The following is a 23,927-nucleotide window of genomic DNA, read 5'->3' on the forward strand; positions in this document are numbered from 1 at the left end:
AATTCAGCAAGTTAACAGAAAAAAAGCTGAAGAGTAAAAAGTAAATGAAGAGTAAAAAGCAGTAAAAAGTTTACACAAAGGCAGTAAATTGTGATATTCGAAGTATTCGAAAAAATGAAGACCTTTTGTTAGCATTTTTATCGCAATATAAAATTACGTTTGACGTCATAACTCTGTCCGAAACTTGGCGGAATGTACAGCCGTGACCTGAAGTAAACGGACCACGGGAGCGGTGGCCAAAACTAATCGCTGCGCCGTCTGGTTGCGCGGCGTCTGCTGTCGAGACCGCTCACAGCGCAGGCGCAACCTAGCAGTACAGCAAACATGCCGCTATCGCTCGCTCCTTCGCGACTGCTTTTTGCTTCGATAAATCAGCGCCAGGGGAATCACGTCACGCAGTTAGAGGAACACTGCCGGGCACCGCCCTATCATTGAAAACGATGCGACTCACCTGATATGCGGCAGTGGTGCTTCGCTGCCACACACACAGTACTGTGTCAGCGTTGGGATCGTAGCCTTTTTTTTTTATTTTTCGGCATCACAAGGTCACAGCGGGAAAGCATTGCAGTAAATACATCCAGAAAAAATGGCCAACTAACGTGGGTGCTTTCTCTTAGCTCAAGATGGTGTACCGACTTTTTTGCTTGTTTTGATATATTTGCGGAGTGAGTGATGGCTCTTTTGTAATGCGTGTTCAGCCCGTCTTCTTAGAATACTGGCGCCGGCAATCAAAGAAGGTAATCTTCTGCGCGGAGCTTAATTTTAAGCGTGCATTGCATGTCTGGGGATTTATACGGAGCACCCGAGGTTTTTTTGTTAAGTAATGAAGTTTCTCAGTTGAGATCTGTTGTCTTGTTGTTTTTTGGGTAGCGTGATATTGATAAACGCCTTCAAATTTCCGCATGAGAGAGACAGAGTTGGGTCCCATGGCTCTTTGTGTACACCCTAATTTACTGCCTTCGTGGCCGCTCAGCGGCCTAGTATTGACTAATTGATAGGTCCTCGTCACTCTCTGCTGTGTCGTCTCTTTGGGAGGGGGGTCTTTTGTAATTAAATTTAAGGGTATGGCGTTGCGAAGGAAATAGGGCTAAAAGCCAGAAAAAAGCCAGCTTAAATAGTGCAAAAAGCCAGCTTAAAAATTTGTGCTGTGCGGAGGCGTTGTTCTAATATGTCATGCGGCAAATCCACTTCTTTTAGTTCATGGCAGGGTTTGGAAAAAAAAAGGAAGTTAGGAGTATCGCGGAGGGACCCACGGAGTTCCTCTTCTCCCACGTTCCTCTTTTTGTCTGCGGAGGACCCCCCATCTATGAACGACAGCCCTGTGCAATGCTTTGTAAAATATTACGTGTAAATAAACTTGGCTGTTTTGAAGTGTACTGTCGTTTGTTTGCCGCATACCGTACACCATAAGCTAGTAATCTTTTTATCTTCAATCATCGACTGAACGACCACCCTTTGGATCAAATCCTTCAATTTCAACTCGTGTCACAGAAGTGCGCAAGAATTGTCAATGATGTTTTCAAGTGCAAATAAGTCTAATAGAAAAATGTAGTTTGCATGCGCTTCGATAGTCGCTGGGCATTCAAGGCGTGGTTCAATAGGTATCTCGTATCGCAATGTAGTTTTTGAACATTAAATGTATGTGTCGGTGCCTCGAACCTGAAAAAGATGCCAATCTGGATTTTCCCGAGCAATTGCGAAATGGCACATATGCCGCATACGGCAAGCCAAGTTTCATAAAGCTATGCAGTACATACCTAAACACCACAATATTTGTCAAAACCTTAGCATGTAAGGTTAGCATCAATAATTTTTCGAGTTCACTACATTCTCGGGACGCTATAATTTATCATCTATCATCAAAACCGACAAAGATGGTGTTTCGTTTTATTTTCTTCGACTGGACAGTGATGTTTTTCTGCTTCATTTTCTGCTTCAATATACGACGCGGGGGTGGGGTGGGGTGCAAAAAAACATCTTCAAGCACGAGGTAACCACCAACTCTGCCAGCGAAGCCGCGTTGGCGCCAATTGCGCCATCGCGCCGTTTCCACTGGTGTGTTGACCCAACGCCGCCTGCATTAACATTGCCTGACGCGTCGCGCGCTTTTCAATGGGAAGGGTAGGGACGCTGAGTTCAGGCACTGATCCGCTATGTGGCGCGTGCCGGCAGACATCTCGCCTTACGTCACTGCTCGCGAGTCGCGAACGCTGCACCCACTTCTACGACGTGTGTCTGGCAGCTTGCCTGTTGGGCTTCAAGGGCCGTTTCGCTTACATCTTAGCCGCGACGGGGCGCTAGTTCTGTGGCGCACTGGGGATCTCGTTCAACGTGTCCCTCGCTTCATACTTGCTGCATTTTTTCAAAGATAAAGACGGAGGCGGACTGAAATAGTATAAGAACATACTGATTGTCGGGTAGACATATAGCTAACAGAAAAACGATATGTTCTGCGGGGGCAGCCATTATTTTACTGATATTCTTCTTTCTGGAGTATTTAGAGAAGAAAAAATTGCGTGCACGTGTTTTGTTCAGCCGCTCACTTCTACGATTACTTTCCAATAATATCACGTGCTTGTAAATTTCAGAAAATTATAGGAAACAAAAGGATAAGCAGCTGGGATCCCGCCATGCTGTCCGGGCGCTTCTACAGTACAGTCCTCAATTTTAGAAGTGCGTACCGATGCGGAGTGCGAACAGCGGGGTCAAAACAATACCTAAATGCGGAGGGGATAGAGGTGGGATGCCCCACTCAGAAAATTTCAGGGCCTGTGATCCGAGTAGATAAGCGCGCAAAGCCGGCATCAGCCTGCGGCAGTGCAAGGGATTTTGCTTCGTGACAAATGAAGTTTTATCAGTGACAGACTAAGACAGACAGGCATGGTGGAAAAAAAGAAGGCGTAGGAGCGCCGCCTCGGGAACGCTAAACAAACTTTCCACTATTTTGGATAGTTTCCGAGAAGCGGCGCTGGCTGGCGGACACGAAAGCACGCTGGAAGGCTACGGAGCGGGGAAGGGTAAGAGAGAGCAACAGGAGAGTGGCTGTTTGGCCATTTTTCGCTCACGCGTTAGGCAATGTTTATACAGGCGGCGTTGGTTGACCAGCAAACAGCAAAAGGGCAGCGCGGTTCCCCTGGCGTCATTTTATCGGCGCGTGAGGCAATTGCGAAGAAGCGAGCGATAGCGGGATGCGTACTGTACTGCTAGGCCGCGCCTGCGCGTACGCGGTCTCGACTGCAGACGCCGCGAAACCAGACGGCGCAGCGATTAGTTTTGGCCACCGCTCCCGTGGTCCGTTTACTTCAGCTCACGGCTGTACATGACTGTCGCTATTTCTGGGTACGAAACACTGTCACCAGAGGTGGAGGGGTAGCCCTTTATATCAGGTCATCGCAACAGTATACTACATTGAATGACATAACAATAAAAAACAATGTAATAGTGTTTTTGTAGCCCTGTCTTCAAGCACAGCAGTGGGCGTCATATACCGACCCCTGAATTCCCGTATACCACTGTCTATTGACGCTTTCGAAGACATCCTATTGTTCATTCCACAAGCTAGGTGCAGCACTCTGGAGGCTACATTGTTGTCAACAGCACGCCCCCTCAGGGCACCTAACTCACCGCGAAGGACGCGACAAAAGGCGCCGGGGCCTTGCGGTTCCACTTGCCGAGAGGGGAGAAGGGAATGTCCTTTCAGGACCCCCTTCACGGCGAGTTAGGCGCCCTCAGTGGGCGCACGGTTGACAACAATGTAGCCTCCACAGTGCTGCACCTAGCTTGTGGTATGAACTATAGGTCCCATCAGTCGCGAGCTTAAAGGTCCGGTTTTAATAAGCGGGGATTTCATATGGATACACCTGGTTCGCAAAAGAATGACAATCTTTTTTTACAAGAGTCGTTCAATTTGAAGAATTTTGTCACTGAACCCACCAGAATTAGTCACTTCTTCCAATTGCATTGATCATGTCTTAAGTAATAGTGACAACGTTTTTGCAGGTGTCTATGGCTTGAATATTGCTAATCAATCCCCATTTTTTGTCTTTCTCTGTGATGGACCCTCTAGTTCTAACAAGCGGCTATCAACCAAGAAACCGCGTGTAGATTTTCACAGGCTTGAGACAGAATGGGCCAACCTAAATTCTTGCTTCGTATATGATTCTGACGTTCACAGGGAACATGCAAATTTTGTAACCATTTAACAAACGCCATAAGGAAGTGTACAACCCATGTTCATACTAAATGTTCTGAACCCTTATATCCCTGGATGAATAATAGAATACTTGGAGCCATTAAGGAGAAAGGTACTTGGAATCGTAGGTAGAAACGTTGAAAGCAGAATTTGTACCATTTACAGCAGTTTCGTTCACAGCGGAACCGTGTTATTGCGATAAGAAAAAAAAAGGAATACAACAGCTCACTTATAAAACGCGCCTAAGGGAATACTAAGCAAAATATGGGTATAATAAATAGTGATAGGTAAATCTCCCAAAAAACAGGTTCAGCATGACAGAGTTACTGTAGACATCGTGGATAATTTTAATGCCTTTTTGACAAGTATAGGACCACAATTGCTTCCAGAATCCCCGATACTTCCTGTAAGGAAAACATTTCTCACATTGATAGCATGTTTTGTTTCAGATATAATTATTGACGAGCTAGTTACTATCGTGGCTGGCATGAAAAATAATATTAATTGCTGTTTTAATTGTTTAATAATTGTTTATTATTTGCTGTTTACTGCGGCAGCCATTTCCTTGGCCTGACAATAACAACGACGGCGTTTTTTTTTAGAATAGGCACTTCGGACATTCGTCTTAAAATTACATCTTTCTCTCGTTTCTTTCTTCCCACACCGGCCGAATGGTGGATTGTGGACAGTACCATATTTGTCTACGAAGATGGTAGAAGGCCCTGCTGACTCCAGTAATAAAGGAAATGAACGTAAGGTTTTGCAGCGCGAAGAAGTATTGATGCCGAATTGATGGCAACAAGGCGTACACACCGCGAGTAGGGCCCCTTTTTTTCGTTCTAAATACCTTTATGTCTAAATTAAAAGATGGATCTTTGAAGTTTACGCAAACAGCAACGACACAGTGTATGTCGCAACGGAGTAATATTTTTCTTGCTTTTATTTTCTTGTCGGGCATACGTAACTGCACGTTTACGTTAAAAAGCCAAAGCATTGTCCACCAATCCAGTTTGATATTCCACATATATACGGGTTGCCAAACATTACGGTGAGGAAAAAAAGACTTGGGGCAACAACAGCTCCCAGGTTGGACATTTTCTGCATAATTAAATAGCCGTTGCTGCCGCAAGGGGAATATTTGTCAACTCGATTGATTGATTGTGGGGTTTTAACGCGCCGACGCAACGCAGGCGATGAGGCGCGTCGTAGTGGAGGGCTCCGGATTAATTTTGACCACCTGGGGATCTTTATCGTGCGCCGAAATCTCGTACACACGGGCGTTTTCTTTACGCCTCCATCAGAAAAGCGGCCGCCGCGGCCGGGAATCGAACCCGCGACATATTTGTCAACTCACAACGACAGTTCAGCTACTTAAGACTATTTATTTGCAACTTAAAAATGTCAGTCAAATTGACTTGTTTCACCCACTCGGTCACAGAAACAGGTTCACAAACGGACAGCTAATAAAGAACAGAAAGTTTTATTTCTCAAAAATATTTCGAATAACCAGTTTCGTTTCGCGTGCATGTAAAAACGAAGATATCCGTGCAATGTCCGCGTATTAGGTACGCATCTAAAACCTTCAAACCTTCCAAGAAAAAGTTAGTCCTGGGGAAGGGGAGATACACCAAACATCATTCCTGTGTGGAGCGACGAAAATGGGCGGAGCAAATCAAGTTTTGAAGTTTTACGTGCCAAAGCTGTACCTGGGATTGCGTAATACGCTGCAGTGCAGGACTATGGAATGATTAACAAAAGTTGGGAACCTTTATCACCGGCGCTAAATCTCAAAGAACGAGCGTTTTTGTTTTTTATCTCCAAGAGAAAAAGCAGGCCATCGGCTTATTGTATTTTTTATTGCATATATTGTTCGTTTGGGCAGTACAATACACAAATGACGGCGAGGCAAAGCAAAAGGAGGTATACCCTCCTGACTAGGCTTCACCCCGCTTGAGCAGCAACAAAAGCAGCTGTAGTGCACAAAACAGCATACAATATACAAATAGTCTTCAGACATATGAAGAAAGGGAAAAAAAACATTTCACTACAATACCCGTAGAATAACGTAATATATAGCAATCACGGCATAATTTTTAGTAAGAGCCCACATCAACTCAGGCAACATAAACCAATACAATGAAACACGAGGACAAAGATGGCACTTCAAGTACTTAACATACAAATTTGCATCATTGTAATGATAACTCATTCGCGGAAAGAAACAGGATTCGAGCAGTACTTTTAAATTTTCGAACATTCCGGCAACTCTTGGCAATTGATATAACATCAGGGTAGTCATTGCAAAGCTTCATTATCAAATAATCCATCAACTGCATGCCGTAACTTGTACATAGCCTGTCTACAACATATGTGTGACGTAGCGAATACCCAGTAGTTCTATTTAAGAATTTATTAAAGAATACATCGTAGTTTAAGGAGACTTGCTTGTAAACAAACACAGCAAGTTTGAGCAAAAAGGTTTCTTTTATATCTGGTATATTGTACTGCATCATAAGATTCCCCGAAGTAATATATTTGACTGGTTTAGTAAGCGAATGGCTCGGCGCTGCAACACAGAAAGATTATCAATATCACATTTGTTACCGATACCCCATAACAGCACACAATATGTAAAATGTGAGTGTATAATACAGTAATATAACTGCACCCTAAACCAACCAGGTAAAAAACTATAAAGACGGCGTAGTATGTCGACCGATCGTGCTACCTTTACACGAATATTGTTGGTGTGATTTGTCCAGGAGAGGTGTTTGTTGAATGTTACGCCTAAGAATGAGTGGCTACTGAGGTGCTGTAGTGCCGTACCGCAACACTGAAGCCGTATTTCATAGCTTACCATTTTGTTTTTTGGGTAAAACAGCATGAATTTGGTTTTGCTTGTATTCAGTGCTAGTCTGTTTATATGAAGCCATTTGCTAAGCTCATGAAGATAATTGTTAGAGATAATTTCAAGCTGTTGAAGGTTCCCCCCAGAAAAGAATATATTGGTATCATCAGCATACAGAACGATGTCCCCTGTTAAAGTGATATTAATTAGGTCGTTGATATACAAATTAAACAACAAAGGGCCTAAAATTGATCCTTGCGGCACTCCATATTTAATAAGACGGATGTCGGAGCTGTGTCCGTGTAAACACGTGAATTGAAATCTGCTGTTGAGATAGCTGCGGATAAGATCTAATGCAGGGCCCCTGATGCCATACTTTTCAAGTTTATGTAACAAAATATCGTGCTTGATAGAATCGAAGGCTTTCCGAAAATCGAGAAATATGCCAACAGTCTACAGGCGATTTTCGATGTTACTAATAATTTGGTCTTTAACTGTTATTAACGCCGTTTCAGTTGATGTGTTCTTCTGAAATCCGTACTGTTTGTCAGAAATCACGCGTTTTGCTGATAGAAAACTTTGTAGGAGGCTGTGTATGACCCTTTTCATTATTTTAGAAAAAAATGGTAGGACATAAATAGGTCTGAAGTTATTTAAGTCGCTGCTTTTACCCCCCTTGTGACTTACTGTTACCCACCCGCCGCGGTGGCTCAGTGGCTAAGGCGTTGCGCTGCTGAGCACAAGGTCGCGGGTTCGATTCCCGGCCGCGGCGGCCGCTTTTCCGATGGAGGCGAAAAGCAAAAACGCCCGTGTGTACGAGATTTCGGCGCACGATAAAGATCCCCAGGTGGTCAAAATTAATCCGGAGCCCTCCACTACGGCGCGCCTCATCGCCTGCGTTGCGTCGGCGCGTTAAACCCAATCAATCGACTTACTGTTACCCGCGCAATTTTCATCCTATCTGGAAAAGTGCCGGATGTTAGAATATTATTGCATATGTGTGTCAATGGGCCAGTGATAACTAAAGAAACAGCTTTAATGGGCTCAGGTTTGATGCCATCTTCACCAGCCGCCGACTTACTGTTAAAGGACATGATAACAGATGCTATCTCGGCTTCCGACGTTGGTGCCATAAATACCGAGTCAGTGACGTAATGGCTGATGTATTTTTCACAGTCAAGTTCAACCAAAGGGGGCGGTGTCGAATTCGGAGCTCGCGAGTTCACGAAATGTTCATTTAAGGCGTTGGCGAGGGGCATACCAGATAAGCGCCCTCCATTGACAGTCAGTTCAGAAGGTAATGCGGCAATATTTGTTCCAGCCAATTCATGAAATATGCTCCATACTTTGCGCGTATCTTGCGCGGAGATTTCTAGCCTGCGCATATAATACTCTGCTTTGGCTTTTTTTTCAACTGTTCCTAACCTTTTTAAATAATGGAAACTGAAAGCGCAAAATAGACACAGACAAAGAAAGGGGACAACAGGACGAGCGCTAACTACCAACTGGTTGGTAGTTAGCGCTCGTCCTGTTGTCCCCTTTCTTTGTCCGTGTCTATTTTGCGCTTTCAGTTTCCATTATGCATCACCAACAGGCCCAAACCATGACCCTTTTGGACTTTTTAAATAGTCGTAGTTTCAGGGTCACGAGTTTGTAAAAACCGTTTAAATAACTTATCCTTTTAATTTATGCGTTTATAAAGGCTATGTGTAACCCATTCTTTCCTTCCTTTTTTTGTGTGTTTTACTAACGGCGTTAGTGGAAATGACAGATCGTAGGCAGTCTTTACTTTGCTGATAGAAATTTCGTATGATTTTGATGGGTTAGGCTCTCTGCAGACACCATCCCAATTTTCACAGGCAATCAACTCTTAAAATTTAAGGATGTTTTGAGCGTTTATGACTCGTACAGTAGTTGTGGTATTTTGTACGCGGGTATGCATGGGTAGAACAGCGAATATTGGAAGGTGATCACTTAGGCCTGATGCAAGAACGCCCGAGCAGGTCAGATGCTTCGCAAAGTTTGTAAAACATAAGTCTGTAACTGTCTCTGAAGTCAGAGTAACCCTAGTAGGCTGTTCGATGAGATTCTCACAGCCTTTTAGAAACATCCTTTCAACTAGGTTAACCGTTGTAGTATTGTCGGAAAAAACGTTAAAGTTGAAGTCACCGGTAATGACAACGTGCCACTTTTTTAAGTTTACAAATTCCAAAAAAGAATCCAAGTAATCTAAAAAGTCTGACTGCGAACCATGTGGCGGCCGGTAGATAGCAAGGATGGCAATATTGCGATGCACGATAGCGACGCACTCGTAATTGTCACAAGAACATGTGAAATCGGAAAGCGATTCGAAACGGTGATGCTCCCGAACGTAGAGCGACACACCACCGCCCCGTCTATTCGCACGATGTACAGAAACATGATTGTAATTTGAAAAGCAAGGCACGTCTGAGTTGTTAGTGAACCAAGTTTCAGTAAAGGCTAGAAAGGGGACAAGTAGGTTTCTACGTCAACATGTTTATTTTTTAGGCTTCTGGCATTAGGCTTCTGGCACACCCCCGCAGAGAAACCAGGTTTCCGTCTTCACCAGTTGAGTAAAGGAAACAATATCATGATAAGTTAGCATAGTAAGAGTTAATCGCATGATTTTAACCACACGTTTTGGTCTACACGATCTTGTTTAGGTCGTCCTCACAACATATTTTGATGATACGACCGTTAGGCTGCTTCTTCACAAGCACCGTTCCCTGCGAAGCCCACGCAAACATGTTGTTCTTTTCTTTCGCCGTGCCTTTTGCTAACCATAGTAGATGCCTGTTTGTAGCAGTCAGGTTATCGAAAAATTTCAATTCTGGCAGTTTCTGTCTTAGCAGCTGCCTCTTCTCAAACCACGAGGCCTTCAGTTTTCTAGTTAAGAATCGGACGATGATTACCGGGTCTTTATTTTCTTTAATGGGTAGACGATGTAGACCTTCCAGGTCATCCTCTCTTAGTTCTGGTAGCTCGAGCTGTGAAGCGATTTTTTTTAGTTCCACAAGAAGATTTCCCCCACATGTGGGATCAAGCCGTGCATTTCCATATTCTGGCGTCGACCATACTGATCGAGTTCGTTTATCTCCTGCTGAAGTTTCGAAATGGTTGACGCTGTGTGCGACTTCTCGACCACTTCCAGTGTGCGGCGCAAGACACCGATTTCTTTGTCTTGCTTCACTATTGTTTTGTTGAAGTCGTCATACTTGTCGGACAAAAATTTCACCGACTTTTCTATCTTCTCCACGGTCGCATGCAACGTCATCAGGGCATCTAGCTTTGTCTCAAGCACATCCATTTTTGAAAGCTTCGCGTTTATTTCTTCAAGTGTGGCTTCCAAGCCCGCGGACTTTGTTGGAGTATCATCCGACTTTGCGGCGAGCTTACACTATGCACATTTCAGTGCCTTCTTAGTTGCTTCTTTCATCGCTTTAAACGAGCGCTCGCTGACGCCGCAACATTTGCCAACGTGAAAAACGTACCCGCATTCAGCACATGTCACAATTTCCTTTCCTGGTAAGCTTCAAAAACCAATCGGCAACTGACACACGCGTTTGAAGCCATTCGGAATTATAAGAGTAGACACCAAAAAGTTGCAATATCAAAGTTCGACAGGTCAACAGACAATACGTCAGCCGGAAAATTAAAGCAGCAGCAGTGGCGGTAGGTGATACATTCTAACACTGAGCAAGCAGTTAGAAAACACCAGTTTGCACTAACCTGCAAAGATAATGCACGTCGATTTAGGCGCAGTTCCGAAGAGCACGCGAACCGCCACTGCCGCTGCCCGAAGAACTCTGAGAACCATTATACTCTGAGCTACCGCGGCGGATGTAGGGCAACGCCATCGTGGTATTCGCTAGTTGGTGTTGATGGCGCGAAAGGGCGAGGTTAATATTGTGTGTATGAATTTTGCTGTGAGCGGAGGAACAAGCGACGAAAAAAAATGTTGCGAATCAGGCCAGCTGGGGCCATAAAATATATATTGAGGGTGAGGAGAAAAACCAGTAAAACCGTAAAACTAAAGCATGTTCCTGTGTATGGAATTTCACGCAGAAAACAAACAATAAGTGCGATAAAAAAACTCGTCTCGTTCATCCATCTGTCTGACTTATGAAGCGAGGGAAAAATTGATACGACTGCACGCCTGGTTCAACAGCCTCCGGTAGTGGCTGTACACTTTCCGAGAAAACTCCTTTGTGAGCTTCTGGGCAATAAATAACTTGAAGCTTCGCATTCGAGAACTGTTTAAGTCCAGCTCCTCCTCGTCTGGCCAGATGCGGAAGTTGACGCTTTCCAGCTCGAAGGTGCGCACGTGGGCTACCGCGTCTGGGGCAGTGGTCACTTCAAATAGGGCCGTGGTATCGTGCATAGAAGCTTCGACCTCCACGATTTTTAGGATGTCAAAGATGCTGTCTCCCCTGGCCTAAAAGAGACAGACAGGGACTGATTAACTCACTGATAAAACGTCCATGGTAACAACTCTTTGTGTCTGTGCCCAATTTCAGATACGGGCGACGCACACATACACACACTCACACTCACAGACATACACACACTCACAGGAAGCATGCACATGCTTCCGGCCACCAAATATAGGGCCGCGAACGATCCTTGGTTGACAACACGCGCTCGGTGAAAATTACGCACGTACGCCTGTTGTGGGGGTAGGTGCGGCGTTATAGGCAAAAACTGGTAACACAGCACAAAATAGAAACCAAATTAGGTACCCTCTAATGAAACCAACTTTTTGTGCAGCTACTCCCCCCCTCCCCCCATGCATTTTCAATTCGACGTTCACAAACCATCCAGTCGAAAATCGCGTATTTGTGTTTCTTCGGGAAACACGTTATGTCCCATACACAAAGTACAGCATAAATTACAGAAGTGTAAAGAATAAAGAGGAAAGAAACTGATTAGAGCCTCAGTACTGGCGTGCGATCATGTGGAAGCCTTTGTTACTGATTGGCTTGGCCTTTGAAACGCAGAGCCAAGTTTTAAAACGAGGAAATAAAAGAAAGAATCTAGCGAAAACGATGAAAAGGAAGGCAACAGTGTCTGTCAGCGTTATAAATGATTAGGGACACTCAAAATTCATACCCTGACGTTAAGGTATGCCTCGACGCCATCGAATGCGAGCGTGCAGGTGATGGTCGTGTTGCCGTAGACCTCCCGGGTTGTGCAGTCGCCCACGCGACGCACGGCGGTCTCAAAGTTCTTGAGTCCGGCCCACACCACGTGCGCCCTCAGGTCGATGTTCGTGATGCCTGTACTGTAAACCTGCACACATCAGCCCATTTGGCAGACCTCTCTGACCAATGCTACTTCACATTTGGCATCTCAGGGTGAGGTGGTTTGTATTCGAGTCTAAACCTAAGTACCTGATGCTGCCTATGCAAACTGGTGGACAACATAGCACCTCGAATTTTTACACGCCTGGTATAGCCTTCACTTTTTAAAATCATTATGTGCCTCACAAGGGAAAATAAATGGCATTATGGGCAGCGGAAGCGCGGCTGAAACTAAGCGCTGCCGCAATTGTTTGAAGTCTATTTCCGGCACTGCACGTAGTTAATTGCCGGTACAGGGCGTGTTTTATTTGGGAAATAAGGAGCCTCAGGGCGTTATGTTCTTCTCTTGTCCAGGTGACTTCCATGTTTATCACCTCAAATCCTGGTGAGGCGCCTGAAGTGTGTTTGGTTGGTTTATCTAAATGACAAACGTGCCGGGGGATACGAGATGTCAACGTGCGGTAAAGAATCTGAGGTGTTTTAAAAATGGCACTAGCCCTCCCCAACTGCACCCCTGAGAGTAAGTGAGACACTCGTCACCCCGCCCACCCTCCTCGAATTTCACAACAGTCCCGTGTTCTCCTGTTCACGTTTCTGTGGGTTCCAGGCTATGAAGATTAGGAAAAAAGACCTTCCAGTTGAAATATCATCGAAATGGCAGGCTTGCTTCCTGCATATAAGCTGTCCTGAGAACTGCTGGTAGACTTTAAACTAAGGCTTAACCCACCTTGAACCGGAAAGGAGCTAAGCGTGCCCATGGATATAATGCGGCTGTTGACTTGACGAGGTTGTGCATTCCTGGCAGGAGGGATGCGTCGATGAGATCATTGGCGTCGCTCACAGGGTTGGATCTCACTGTAACAGAATCTCGTATTGCAGTGGGCATCATTTTTTCTTCGTGATTTTTAAAGGCGAAGCGGTTTTGCAAATCGTAATTTTTCGTGTCCGCAGTTAAAAACACAAAGAAAATACCGAGCATACCCACTTAGGGAGATTGGTCAAGAGTGGCAAAAAAAAAAAAAAAACTCGAACGTTCGCCGTAACCGTGGAAACACCAGCTCGGAACTAGAAAACTCCAGCGTTGGCAGTTCGCCCTAATCGTGGCACCACTTGCTCGGAACGAAAATTACACGTCCTGGCGTACGCCTCACCAAGGTGATGTCCAATAATTATCAATTAAAAAAACTGAAGGAAGCTCACACTTATAGCAATGACGATGGAGCAAAGGTTGTTGCGGCAGCGAAGAAGAAGCAAATCGGCTGCAATAGTGGACTTAAACCGTCATGATGGTTGTTAAGGTTGCGTATAGCTTGGCTACCTTAAAGTCTTATGCATTAGGGTGAGCTTCCTTCCTTTTTTGGGTAGGTTTTTGGACTCTGCAACTCATGCCAGTCAAGTGTGAATATTTGTGTTAACGCACCTCGCCGGAAGGAAGTGCTGGACTCGCCGAACGTGCTTTTGGGAAATTCATTCTCGTACGCCTTGACACACCTTGCAAGTCGGGAATCGTCTTCCGTTAAAATAAAGAAAGTGACCCGAAAGACTTTCACCGGGACTGTGTGACATGTAAAACGGCACATACAATCCTACAAATAATGTTTGTGCACTAGGGCAAGCGATCAACGACATGAATGCATATCGCAGTTGGATTGCTCTATAGCTATAGTTGCGGGTTTCGCTTGAGCCTTATCAGTGTGTTAAGGTATATTTAGAGGTAGGGAGTTACGAGGGAGACGGATGGCATTTGATGAAATATATGGTATGGTCACCGATGTTGAGCCTCTACATGGCTCATTCGGGTTTATGATGAAAATAACATGAAAGTGGCAGGGCTGTACAAAACTGAAGAACAGATCCCTTTGAGTGTTGCCCCCACGATGCCAGGCATATATTGACTCTGTCCTGCAAAGATCTGCTTGAAGCCCTGTTCGTTTATCTCATTGTAAATAAAGCGGGCCTGTACTTGTGGAAACATGTGCGAACAGCTAACGGACGGAACGAAGAAGAAACATCGGAAAGAGGAGCCAACATTTGAGCCTTAAGTTTAAGGAAAGTAGATTATAACTACGGATACTTTTTTCCTGCGAATTTACCAAGATCCAGTGCACTTTTTCAGCCATGCCAGATAATTTCTGTATTCCGATATGAAGGATAACGTCATAATTAAGCTGCGATTTCAGTTATCCCGTGTCAAGCGTAACGTAATTGCGGTTGCGTATAAAATATTTGCTTGCACTTAGCTGTGATGCAATATACTTTAGAGTAGCTGCACCAGAACCAGAGTTATGTCTGTACTGAGCAAGCATGCGGAAACCTGCCACCTTTTTATCTGCAGGCCGCAACTATTGGAGAGGAAAACACTGAGCAGGGGGCTATCTGAAACCAGAAGTTCGAGGTCACCTAAGCATTTCTTATAGCTCGTGAATGCGAAAGCGTCAACATCCTTTTGTACGCACGAGAGACCTTGTTTCCGCCTGGCCTTGCCGAAGCTTGTAATGTTGGCGCTAAAGGCGCTTTGCTTGAGCAAATAAAAAACGCAACAGGGTTTTGATGTTGAAACTATCTACGGCGTATCCTGTACGAGCAAACAAAACAAAACAAGTCCAAAACACTCACCTGACCACGCGAACACAAGGGGCAATAGAATGATGCACTGCATGATTTTGTTTTTTTTCAGCCGTTTGCCTGAAACCTGAAATAAAAAGAAATGGTACGCTGTTCGTGTTTTCTCTTAGATCCTCAAGGTTTATGCGTAGGATTGCAGTTCAGTGTGTGTATTTTTTCGTGGTATTGTACAAGGCGATCCCTTTGAAAGTCAACGCAGATCTAAATTTTCTCACGAAATCTTGCACGTGCTTACTACGGAGCTTCCAGATTGCTGATCTCATTTAAAGGCAAATAAAAATTATTCCACCATGTTGGCAAATAATATGTATGTATGTATGTATTTATTGCACAAAAAACAAGAAAGGAAGGTCCACCAACAGGCGTAAATTGTCTCGCCTAGGGGCGGACACCGGAACGCCTGCTGGTGTGGGGGAGGTGGGATAGGGAGGAAAGAGTACATAGGAATAGGGGGGTAGGGTAGAGGGCTAACATAAATATATGAAACATGGGCAAGAATAACCTATATACAACGTTGGGTGAAAGAGAAAAAAAAAACACAAAAAAAGGAAACACTAGACAAATAAATAAATATCAAAGTACAGGACACGAAGGAGTAGGACACCTGCACACTTACACACACGCACTCACACACCCACACACACACACACAGGAATTCTACCCTAACAGCTACACTCCACTGCGACCCGGGCAGTTACGTAGAGTTGTAGCTTAGTGCATTGTGGAGCCCCGAGGCCCCCAGGTATGCTCCCAGGGCCTCGAGCACTTTGTCCCGCTCCCTGGCATTTCCTGGGGGCCAAAGCAGTTCCTCAAGCGGCCGCACCCCTCGGAGCACGGCCAGAAGCTCCGCCCGCCCTGCCGCAAACTTGGGGCACTCGTACAGTACATGCGGCAGGGACTGCACGGGCGCTCGGCAGTGCGTGCAGGCGGGACTGGCCACCAGCCCCAGTCGGTGCTTCCGCTCTGACGTCCACGCGGCCCCCACGCGGAGGCGCAGGACGGCCGAGCGCAGTCGACGAGGCAGGCGTGATGCCCGCACAGGCGGCAGACCCCCTCCGACACGCAGCCGCGGGTCTGGATGCCCGGTGCGGAGGTGTCGCTGGATGAGAAGGCGGGCGTCGTCCGCTGCCGCCTGGGCCAACATGTCCGAGGGAGGCAGCGCGTGAGCCCCGGCGGCCAGCTCGTCTGCCCGCTCGTTTCCGTCCAGGCCGATGTGGGCGGAGACCCACTGAAGGCACAGCCGAGTGCCCCGGTCCGCCAGCTGCGCCGCTTTCTCCCGGATGCCCCGCACCAACAGGGAGTGCGAGTCGCCGTCCCGTAGACGCGCCAGGGCCACCCGGGAGTCGCACAGCAGGGCACAGCGCTCGGGCAAGGGCTCCACCTCCAGCAGCAGGTCCAGGCCCAGTCCGACACCCACCAGCTCGGCAGTGGCCGAAGATGAGGCATAGGGCAGCCGCGCCTGCCGGGTGGCCCCTCCCAGCACGGCTGCCGCTGCGGCCGACCCCTGCTGCTGCCGCACCGAGCCGTCCGTGTAGACAAGGGTGTGGCTTTCGAGGTCGCCCCAGATGACGCCCCGTGTCAGCTGCAGTTGTCCGCATGGGGGCGTCCGCCGCTTGCTGCGCAGACCTGGGATGTCCAGCCTCACTTCAGCTGTCAGAGCAGGAGCCGGGCCACCAGGTTGCGCATCCACGGGGGCCACCACCTCTTCGTAGAGCGCGAGCATGCGCCCCATGCGCGAGCGGTGGTGGCCCCTCAGTCGCTGCAGCAGCGGGCCGCCCCCCTCGGCGCGCCGCAGCCGGTCAATTTGGCCAAGCGCCCGCTGGTCAGCCGTCATCTCGAGGGTCCACGCCCCCGCCTCGGCCAGCGTCTTCTCGCACGACGAGCTCTGGGGCAGGCCGAGGCAAGCGCGGACCCCCTTGCGGTGATCCCTTTCCAGCTGCCGCCAGGTCGGTTTCCGCAGGCTCACCAGCGGCAGCGCATACATGAGGAGACCCACAGCGGAGGCGTTGTACAGCCGGAGAGCCGTCCGCTGTGAGCAACCCATGTCCCGGGCCACCATCTTGTGCACCGCCGTGGTGGCCAGCTGCGCCCTGGCTCGGAGCTCCTTGGCTGCCTGCCGGAAGTTCAGCCGGTGGTCCAGGGTGAGTCCCAGGTACCGCACCCTGGTCTTCCACTGGAGCTCCTCACCATCGATGGTCAGGCGCCGGGTCCGTGCACGGGCGGCGGCGTCTGGATGCACCAGCATGGCGTCTGTCTTTGACGCCGACAGCTGTAGGCCGACGCCCGCCAGCTTGGCCCGGACTGCATCCATGGCCGCCTGCAGCTGCCGCACAATGGCTCGGCCCTGACCCTTGGGCCCCAGCACCCACAGGGCGATGTCGTCGGCGTACACCGAAATGTACACTCGGTGGCCCCCTCCTCTGGGCAGGCAGCCTGGCAGGGCGGCCATCACCAGGTTGAAGAGGAAGGGGCTGATGACGGAGCCCACGTCCACCGGCTGGGGGGCCGACAGGGCGTCTCCCACCTGCACCTGCGCCGTGCGGCCCGTCAGGAACGCCTCGACAAAGCCCCGCAGCTTGCCCCCAATGCCAGCCTCCTCCATGGCCAGGGAGATGGCACGACGCTGCAGGTTGTCGAAGGCGCCCTTCACGTCCAGCAGCACCAAGGCCGCCACCTGCTTGGAGGCCATGGCGTGTTCAAGGGCCGCCACGACGTCGGCGATGGAGTCGGTGGCTGCCCGGTGCCTCCGGAAGCCCGTTAGCTGCTCGGGGATGGCCTCTTCCTCCGCTGCGATGGCCTCCATCCTCCGCAGTGCCACCCGTTCGAGCAGCTTGCAGCCACAGGATGTGAGGGCCACAGGCCGGTACGCCGTGACTGCCACAAGGCCCTTGCCTGGCTTTGGGATGGGCCGCAAGATGGCTAGCAGCCACTCTGGTGGTAGCTGGCCCGCGTCCCAAATGACGTTGTAGGCGGCCAGGAGCCGGCCGAACCCCACCTCATCCAGATTGCGCATCATCTGGTAGGTGAGGCCGTCCGCCCCTGGCGCCGACTTACGCTTGCAGCTGCGGAGGGCACTGCGGAGCTCAGTCTCCGTGATAGGGGCGTTGTTGAGGGGGTGAAGTACCTCCCCCGTCTCAGCAACAGCAGCAGCGGGCCCTGGTTCCGCCTGGTGTGGCGGCAGGAAGTGTGCAGCGAAGAGGTTGGCCAACTCCGCAAAGCTGGCCTGCTTGCGGATGGCCATGGCAGCCAGGGGGTTGCGGTTTCTCTGGGGCTTCAGGACGGCGTTGAAGATGCCCCAGAGGCGGCGGCAGCGTGGGTCGGCCTCCGAGCTGACGCATAGCTCGGCCCAGCGCTGCCGGCTCAGGCGGTTGGCGTGACGGCGGCAAGCCGCATCCACTCGCCGGTATGGAGTCAACGCATATTTTCGGCCAACAAAGCATCGTGGAACAACCCTACAGGTCGGACGGCACTATCACGGTCAGGCTTATGAGACACCGCAATCATTCCCGCAACACCCAAGTGGGAGATTTAAAGACATGCACAAGCGCTTAATGGCAAACTCCCAAATCGATACGAGAGCGGTAATGTACCGTACACAAGTCTTGAAAAGAGTTGAATTTGCGTGCTATCTATAAAGCACATTCTAGACTATCGAGAGAAAACTATAAAAGCGCTCGCTGAGCACTGCACGGAGTTGTATAAGGTGGAAAATTTTCGGATGTGTCCGCATCCACATGAACTGTTATGCGAGGTCAAAGTTGGAATAGAAATGTATCGACCATGTGTTTTTTTAGAAGAAGAAGAGGTCTATTGACTTTTGTAAAAAGGGAAGGTTACATGTGTAGATGTATACAGACGAGGGTCCCATAGTTGATATTGCACCGGAACCCTCGATATATAAGTACATGGAAAAATACAGTGAAAGCAGCTAAAGACAATCTAAATAGTCACAAGTCTGAGAGTTACAGTTATAGAGATAACGTAACAACAGAGCAATACAAACGAATAACTCGTGTCATAGCATTACTAGGCTGACTTAATTAAAACAAAAGAAATGAGAAGAAAAGAAAAAGAAAAAAAGGAAGGAATGAAGAAAAAAAGAAAAAAGAAAAACTGGACACACTACTCTATATTGTATTATATATGTCAAGTCACAATTTTAAGCAAAACAGCAATTTAGAATGTGCAGGAAAAACGAACAGACAAAACAGCGCATTTAAGCGAAATCTCTAAACAATTTAGGCCAAGAGAGGACAAAAACTAACGCAGTTCAACGGGCGAGTATTGCACACCTTGAAAAAAAGTGAAAAAAAGAGAGAAGCGAAGTGAATTGGAATGTAGCTGACGCGGAAGGTAATTTTTGTATCCCATTAGCCATTCAGAACTACAAACACACATTTTCAGTAAAATCGACAACAAACAAGCGTGCAACAAACTAAAAATAAACACAGGCTAAGTTAGACATTCATACAACTACTATGTACGAATCAAAACTGCAAAACTGCAAGGGAAACATTTTAAGATGCTTTTTAAATGGCGATAAAGATGAGAGGGACTTAATTGTATCCGTCAGGTTATTCCAGTTTGAAATAACGGAAAAATGCGAAGTCATGATTCTATAATTTGTGGAAACTGAAGGAAGCAAGTAATTGTAGTTTGCAGACAATCTGGTTGAGTTGGTATTAGTGAGTGTAAATGAAGTTGGTTAGTCAGCAGCTTGAACAACAAAGTAATAATTTTATATTGGAATAGTTTGCGAACTGACAACACGGTATTTTGACCAAGAAGTGCGCTAGCGCTGGTATAGAAGGAGCTGTTTGTGATCATGCAGATAGCTTGGTTCTGGACATGTTGTACGTATTATATTATACGTATTATACGTATTACCCCACGCAACAATTCCATACGTCAAATGGCTGTGAATAAAGTCAAAATACGAAGAAAGAAGCGCGTGACGTGTAAAAAAAACTGACGAGCCTTAATAAGGGCTATAATGCCATATGCAGTTATTCGTCTTAAATAATTGAAGTGACTGCGAAATTTGAGATGAGAATCAAGGTGAACGCCAAGGAAAATGATATGGTCAGAGACATGAATAGTGTCAGTACCCAGATTTATCGCCGGTAAAAAGGGGACGCGCTTCTGTTCCGATCTAAATAACATAAATTTAGCTTTTGAGGGGTTTATAATAAGGTAATTCTTGTGACGCCGATCCATGGCTTTTGTGAGAACACCGTTTAGCATGGAAACAAGGGGCGGTAGCGATTTGTGGGCACAAGATAATGTGGTGTCGTCGGCGTAAAGAAAAAAATGATCTGATTGAAGGTTATCAACGATGTCAATAATATAAATTATAAACAAAAAGGGGCCCATAATTGACCCTTGAGGGACCCCTTGATTGATAATTTTGGTATCAGAAGAATGTTCGCCATTGTAAACTTTGCCTTACCTATTCATTAAATAGCTCCTGAAGAAAGAAAATGCAGGGCCCCTTATGCCGTACAGATCAAGTTTATGGAATAAAATATTATGGTTAATTGTGTTGAAAGCCTTCGTGAAATCTATAAACACTGAGCCTACTAGCATGCCGGAGTCTATTGATTTTTTAATGTAATCTGTTAGGGATAGGAGTGCGAGATTAGTCGAGCTACCAGCGCGAAAACCAAATTGATTGGGCTTAAGGAGGTCGAGTTTCACGAGGAAATCATCCAACCGCTGTACGAACAACCTCTCAATAATCTTACTGATACTTGATAGAATAGAGATTGGCCTGTAATTCGCAATTAGTACCCTATCTCCCTTTTTGAACACAGGGATAATTTTTGCCTTTTTTAAAATTTGCGGGAAAATTTCACCCTCAAAAATGCGATTGATTATTATGCTTAGCGGGCTAGAAATAACATCAGCAACAACTTTTAAGTGACTCGCACGAATATGGTCTAGTCCTGCGCTAGTATCTTTCAATCCCAAAATTGTTAAGTACACATCTTCAGATGACATAGGAAAAAGGTAAAATGTATGACTAGAACGGGCTATACTGGAATATGACAAATAAACCTGTGGTTTCGGAAGCGAGAAAAAGCATTCACAAAATGCATTAGCAACGTCGCCAGATTTGTGAATGACGCCGTTGTAGTTTACATCCGATACAGGCACATTGCATGCGGACCTGTTGAGAATACTATTGAATACTTCTATCGTTTTTTAGGATTATTTTTATTTTCGTCAAATTCACCTACGAGTAACGTTCTTTAGCTGCCCTCAACAATATATTTAAAACCTTGGAATAATTCTGGTAACGCCTAGCAAGTGATAAGTTAAAAGGTTTCTTTTTAGTCTTGCGGTATAAATTTTCTTGCTTACGCATGCTTCGTAGTAGCCCCTGCGTAACCCAAGGGTTGCCAGGGTACTTGTACCTTTTTTTTTACATATCACTGTAGAGGTGCTAGCGGATATGGCATTATGGGTAGTATTAAAAAAGTCTTCTATAGCTTTCTCTCCGTCCAGTAAGGTGCCGATACGGGACCAGTCAGTGGAGGTAACGATTTCTACAAATTTATCTATGTTGAACACTGAAGTTGAAAAACACGGAAGGCTTTTTGCCGCTGCAGCACTGAACCTAAGATATATGGGATAATGGTCGGTAATGTCTACATCTACAACTCCAGATGCCGGTGCAGGTGATATGTTTGATATGGCATGATCCAGTAGAGTTTCATGACCCAGGAACGTACATCTAGTAGGATGTTGAATTAACGACTCATAGCCGAACCCACAGCAACAGGCAATGTAGTCTGAGGGCGTTTAAGAATCAATATCGAGCAAGTTGATGTTAATATCTCCTATAATTACAACGTTATTGTTTTCCAGCGTCAGTTTTTCAAATACCGCGTCAAGGCTAGCCAAAAATTCCGAAACGGATGACGACGGCGAGCGATAGAAGCATCCCAGAATAAAGTTTTTGTCCGCACCCTCAATAAAAGATTTGTCAGGTTCGATAAATACAGATTCACAATGAGTGGCGTTTATTGCGATATCAAGTCTGCGTGAATACGATATCAGTTGTGAGTTGAAGATAGCAGCACCCCCATGGCTACTAGATGGACGATGGCAAAACTGGGACTGATAATGTGGAAAGCTGTATAAGAGAGCATCGCCATTGCAAATCCATGTTTCCGACAGGCAAATAAAAGAAAAGGGGTGTTCCAGCTATCTAAGAATTGTGCTGATATAATCATAGTTTTTGCGGATGCATCGTGCGGTAAAGAGAATGAGGGATCTGTTTTTGCGATGAAAAGCCAGTTTAAATTGGTCCGGAGAAAACAGAGCCATACGATGTTGAGCACGTGATGTGCTGTGAGCTGCAAAAAAAAGGGGGAGGGGGGGGGGGCGGACCATTAGGCGAAGATTTTCAGGTCGGACTCTGTTGCTATGCGGAAGACCTTGCTGTCTTCGTTCCAGCGCGCCTTGATCTGGCAGTTTTCTGTCCACAAGAACTTCCACTTCTCTTATTTCTTCAGAGCAAGCGCCTTCGCGAAAAGTTTGTTGTTAGCCATCGTCAAGTGGTCGTTTATTTACACTGGCTGTCGCATTCCTCTGAGAAGCCAATCAGGCTAGCACGCAAGGTGGTTTTGCGGGCCCTTCCGACGAATTCGTTTTTCTAATCCCGGGAGCAGAAGCGAGCTATAATGTTCTTTTCTCCCGAAAAGGCGGGAACGCGGTGAATAGTGCCAATGTCTGACGTTCAATGGGGCACTCGAGTGCTTCAGCCACAGATTTCAAAATGGCTACGCAATCTTCACCTTTTGTTACCAGCACACCTTTAATTTCGATGTTATTTACGCGGGGGGAATTTTCAAGGTCAGCCATTCTTTTCTCGAAAGCTTGGTTGCGTGTTGTCAATTAGCTACGACTACTTCCGGCTACTTCGCCTTCAATGAGTCGTAATCACCGCTAACAAACTCAACAGATTTTGCCAGCTACAAGTGATCAGGTGCACCTAAGTCGTCCGTTTTCTGTTTAAGCTTAGCGACAGCTTCCTCGACCAGAGCATATAGGCTACTTTTTCGCTTCGACTCAATTGAATCAATTCTTTTTGCAAGCTCAGCACACAAAACCATTGCGCGGACCGAAAACGAGCAGAAACAATAACAAACGATTGAGCAACAGTTGCGGCAGGAAATGGCAAAAAAAAAAAAGCGCAAAAGACACCAGACCAACCTGCGTAAATTTGTACAGTCTTTAGTGGTCGAGCTTTCCGCCACAACCGCTGCTCCAAAATGCCTTCACGGGGCTTGGGGAGTCCTTTTATACTTCGAAGAAAGCAGCGATTCGTCGGCGCCGTCGCAAAATGATCCTCAGAGGTGGGCAGCTGAGAGAGCGACCAGTGCACGCAGGCGCGAGATACACCCTCACGTGCAGTCAGCTACGGGATCGCTGATATAGGCTGGAAACTGCGCCAGTGGTACCGCTGCCGAAACAACCTGCGTGAATTTGTACAGTCTTCAGGGGTCCAGCTTTCGCCGCAACCGCTGCTCCAAAGACTGTTAGTCTTGAAATGAAACTTAATTCGCGGACTGCGAATTTAAACTAGAAAAATTCAGATGGACGCCGATTCGTACGCTGACAAATCAGTACAACAGCTGAAATAACGTTGGACTATGCACCATGAGGAAAATCTTGTCTTTAAAGGAAGAGCGTTTGCTCCGTGGCAGTTGCCTTTGGCCGAAAGGGGGAGACAAAAAAGGCTTGCACAGTAGGCGTGAGTTGAAATGGAAGCATACACCCGAGGCGTAAGGTTCGATCTTGGTTAAAGATAAACACAGCATACCACAACCTAAGATCTGTCAATGTAGTCACGTCGAGGTCACGGGATATCACGGCGAGCAAAACAACGTCGCACAAGAAGTGCGCTTTTACTGTGCAATACAAAAAAAAACTG

General features: G+C 46.8%; 1 protein-coding gene across 1 annotated transcript; it reads right to left on the reverse strand.

The window, feature by feature from the left end:
- Positions 1-10,933: 10,933 nt before the first annotated feature.
- On the reverse strand, positions 10,934-23,459 carry LOC144170161 (salivary anticoagulant protein P23-like). The gene is made up of 5 exons (XM_077699766.1): positions 23,207-23,459; positions 14,978-15,053; positions 13,089-13,216; positions 12,171-12,350; positions 10,934-11,496 (listed from the first exon to the last, which is right to left on the reverse strand). Exons 2-5 carry the CDS (start codon positions 15,018-15,020, stop codon positions 11,182-11,184), a joined length of 666 nt encoding a protein of 221 aa, XP_077555892.1. The 5' UTR covers positions 15,021-15,053; positions 23,207-23,459; the 3' UTR covers positions 10,934-11,181.
- Between the last annotated feature and the right edge of the window lie 468 nt (positions 23,460-23,927).

This window comes from Haemaphysalis longicornis, unplaced genomic scaffold (genome assembly GCF_048455015.1).
Source record: "Haemaphysalis longicornis isolate Haplotype H1 unplaced genomic scaffold, Haemaphysalis longicornis Haplotype H1 scaffold_2, whole genome shotgun sequence".
NCBI classification, from domain to species: domain Eukaryota; kingdom Metazoa; phylum Arthropoda; class Arachnida; order Ixodida; family Ixodidae; genus Haemaphysalis; species Haemaphysalis longicornis.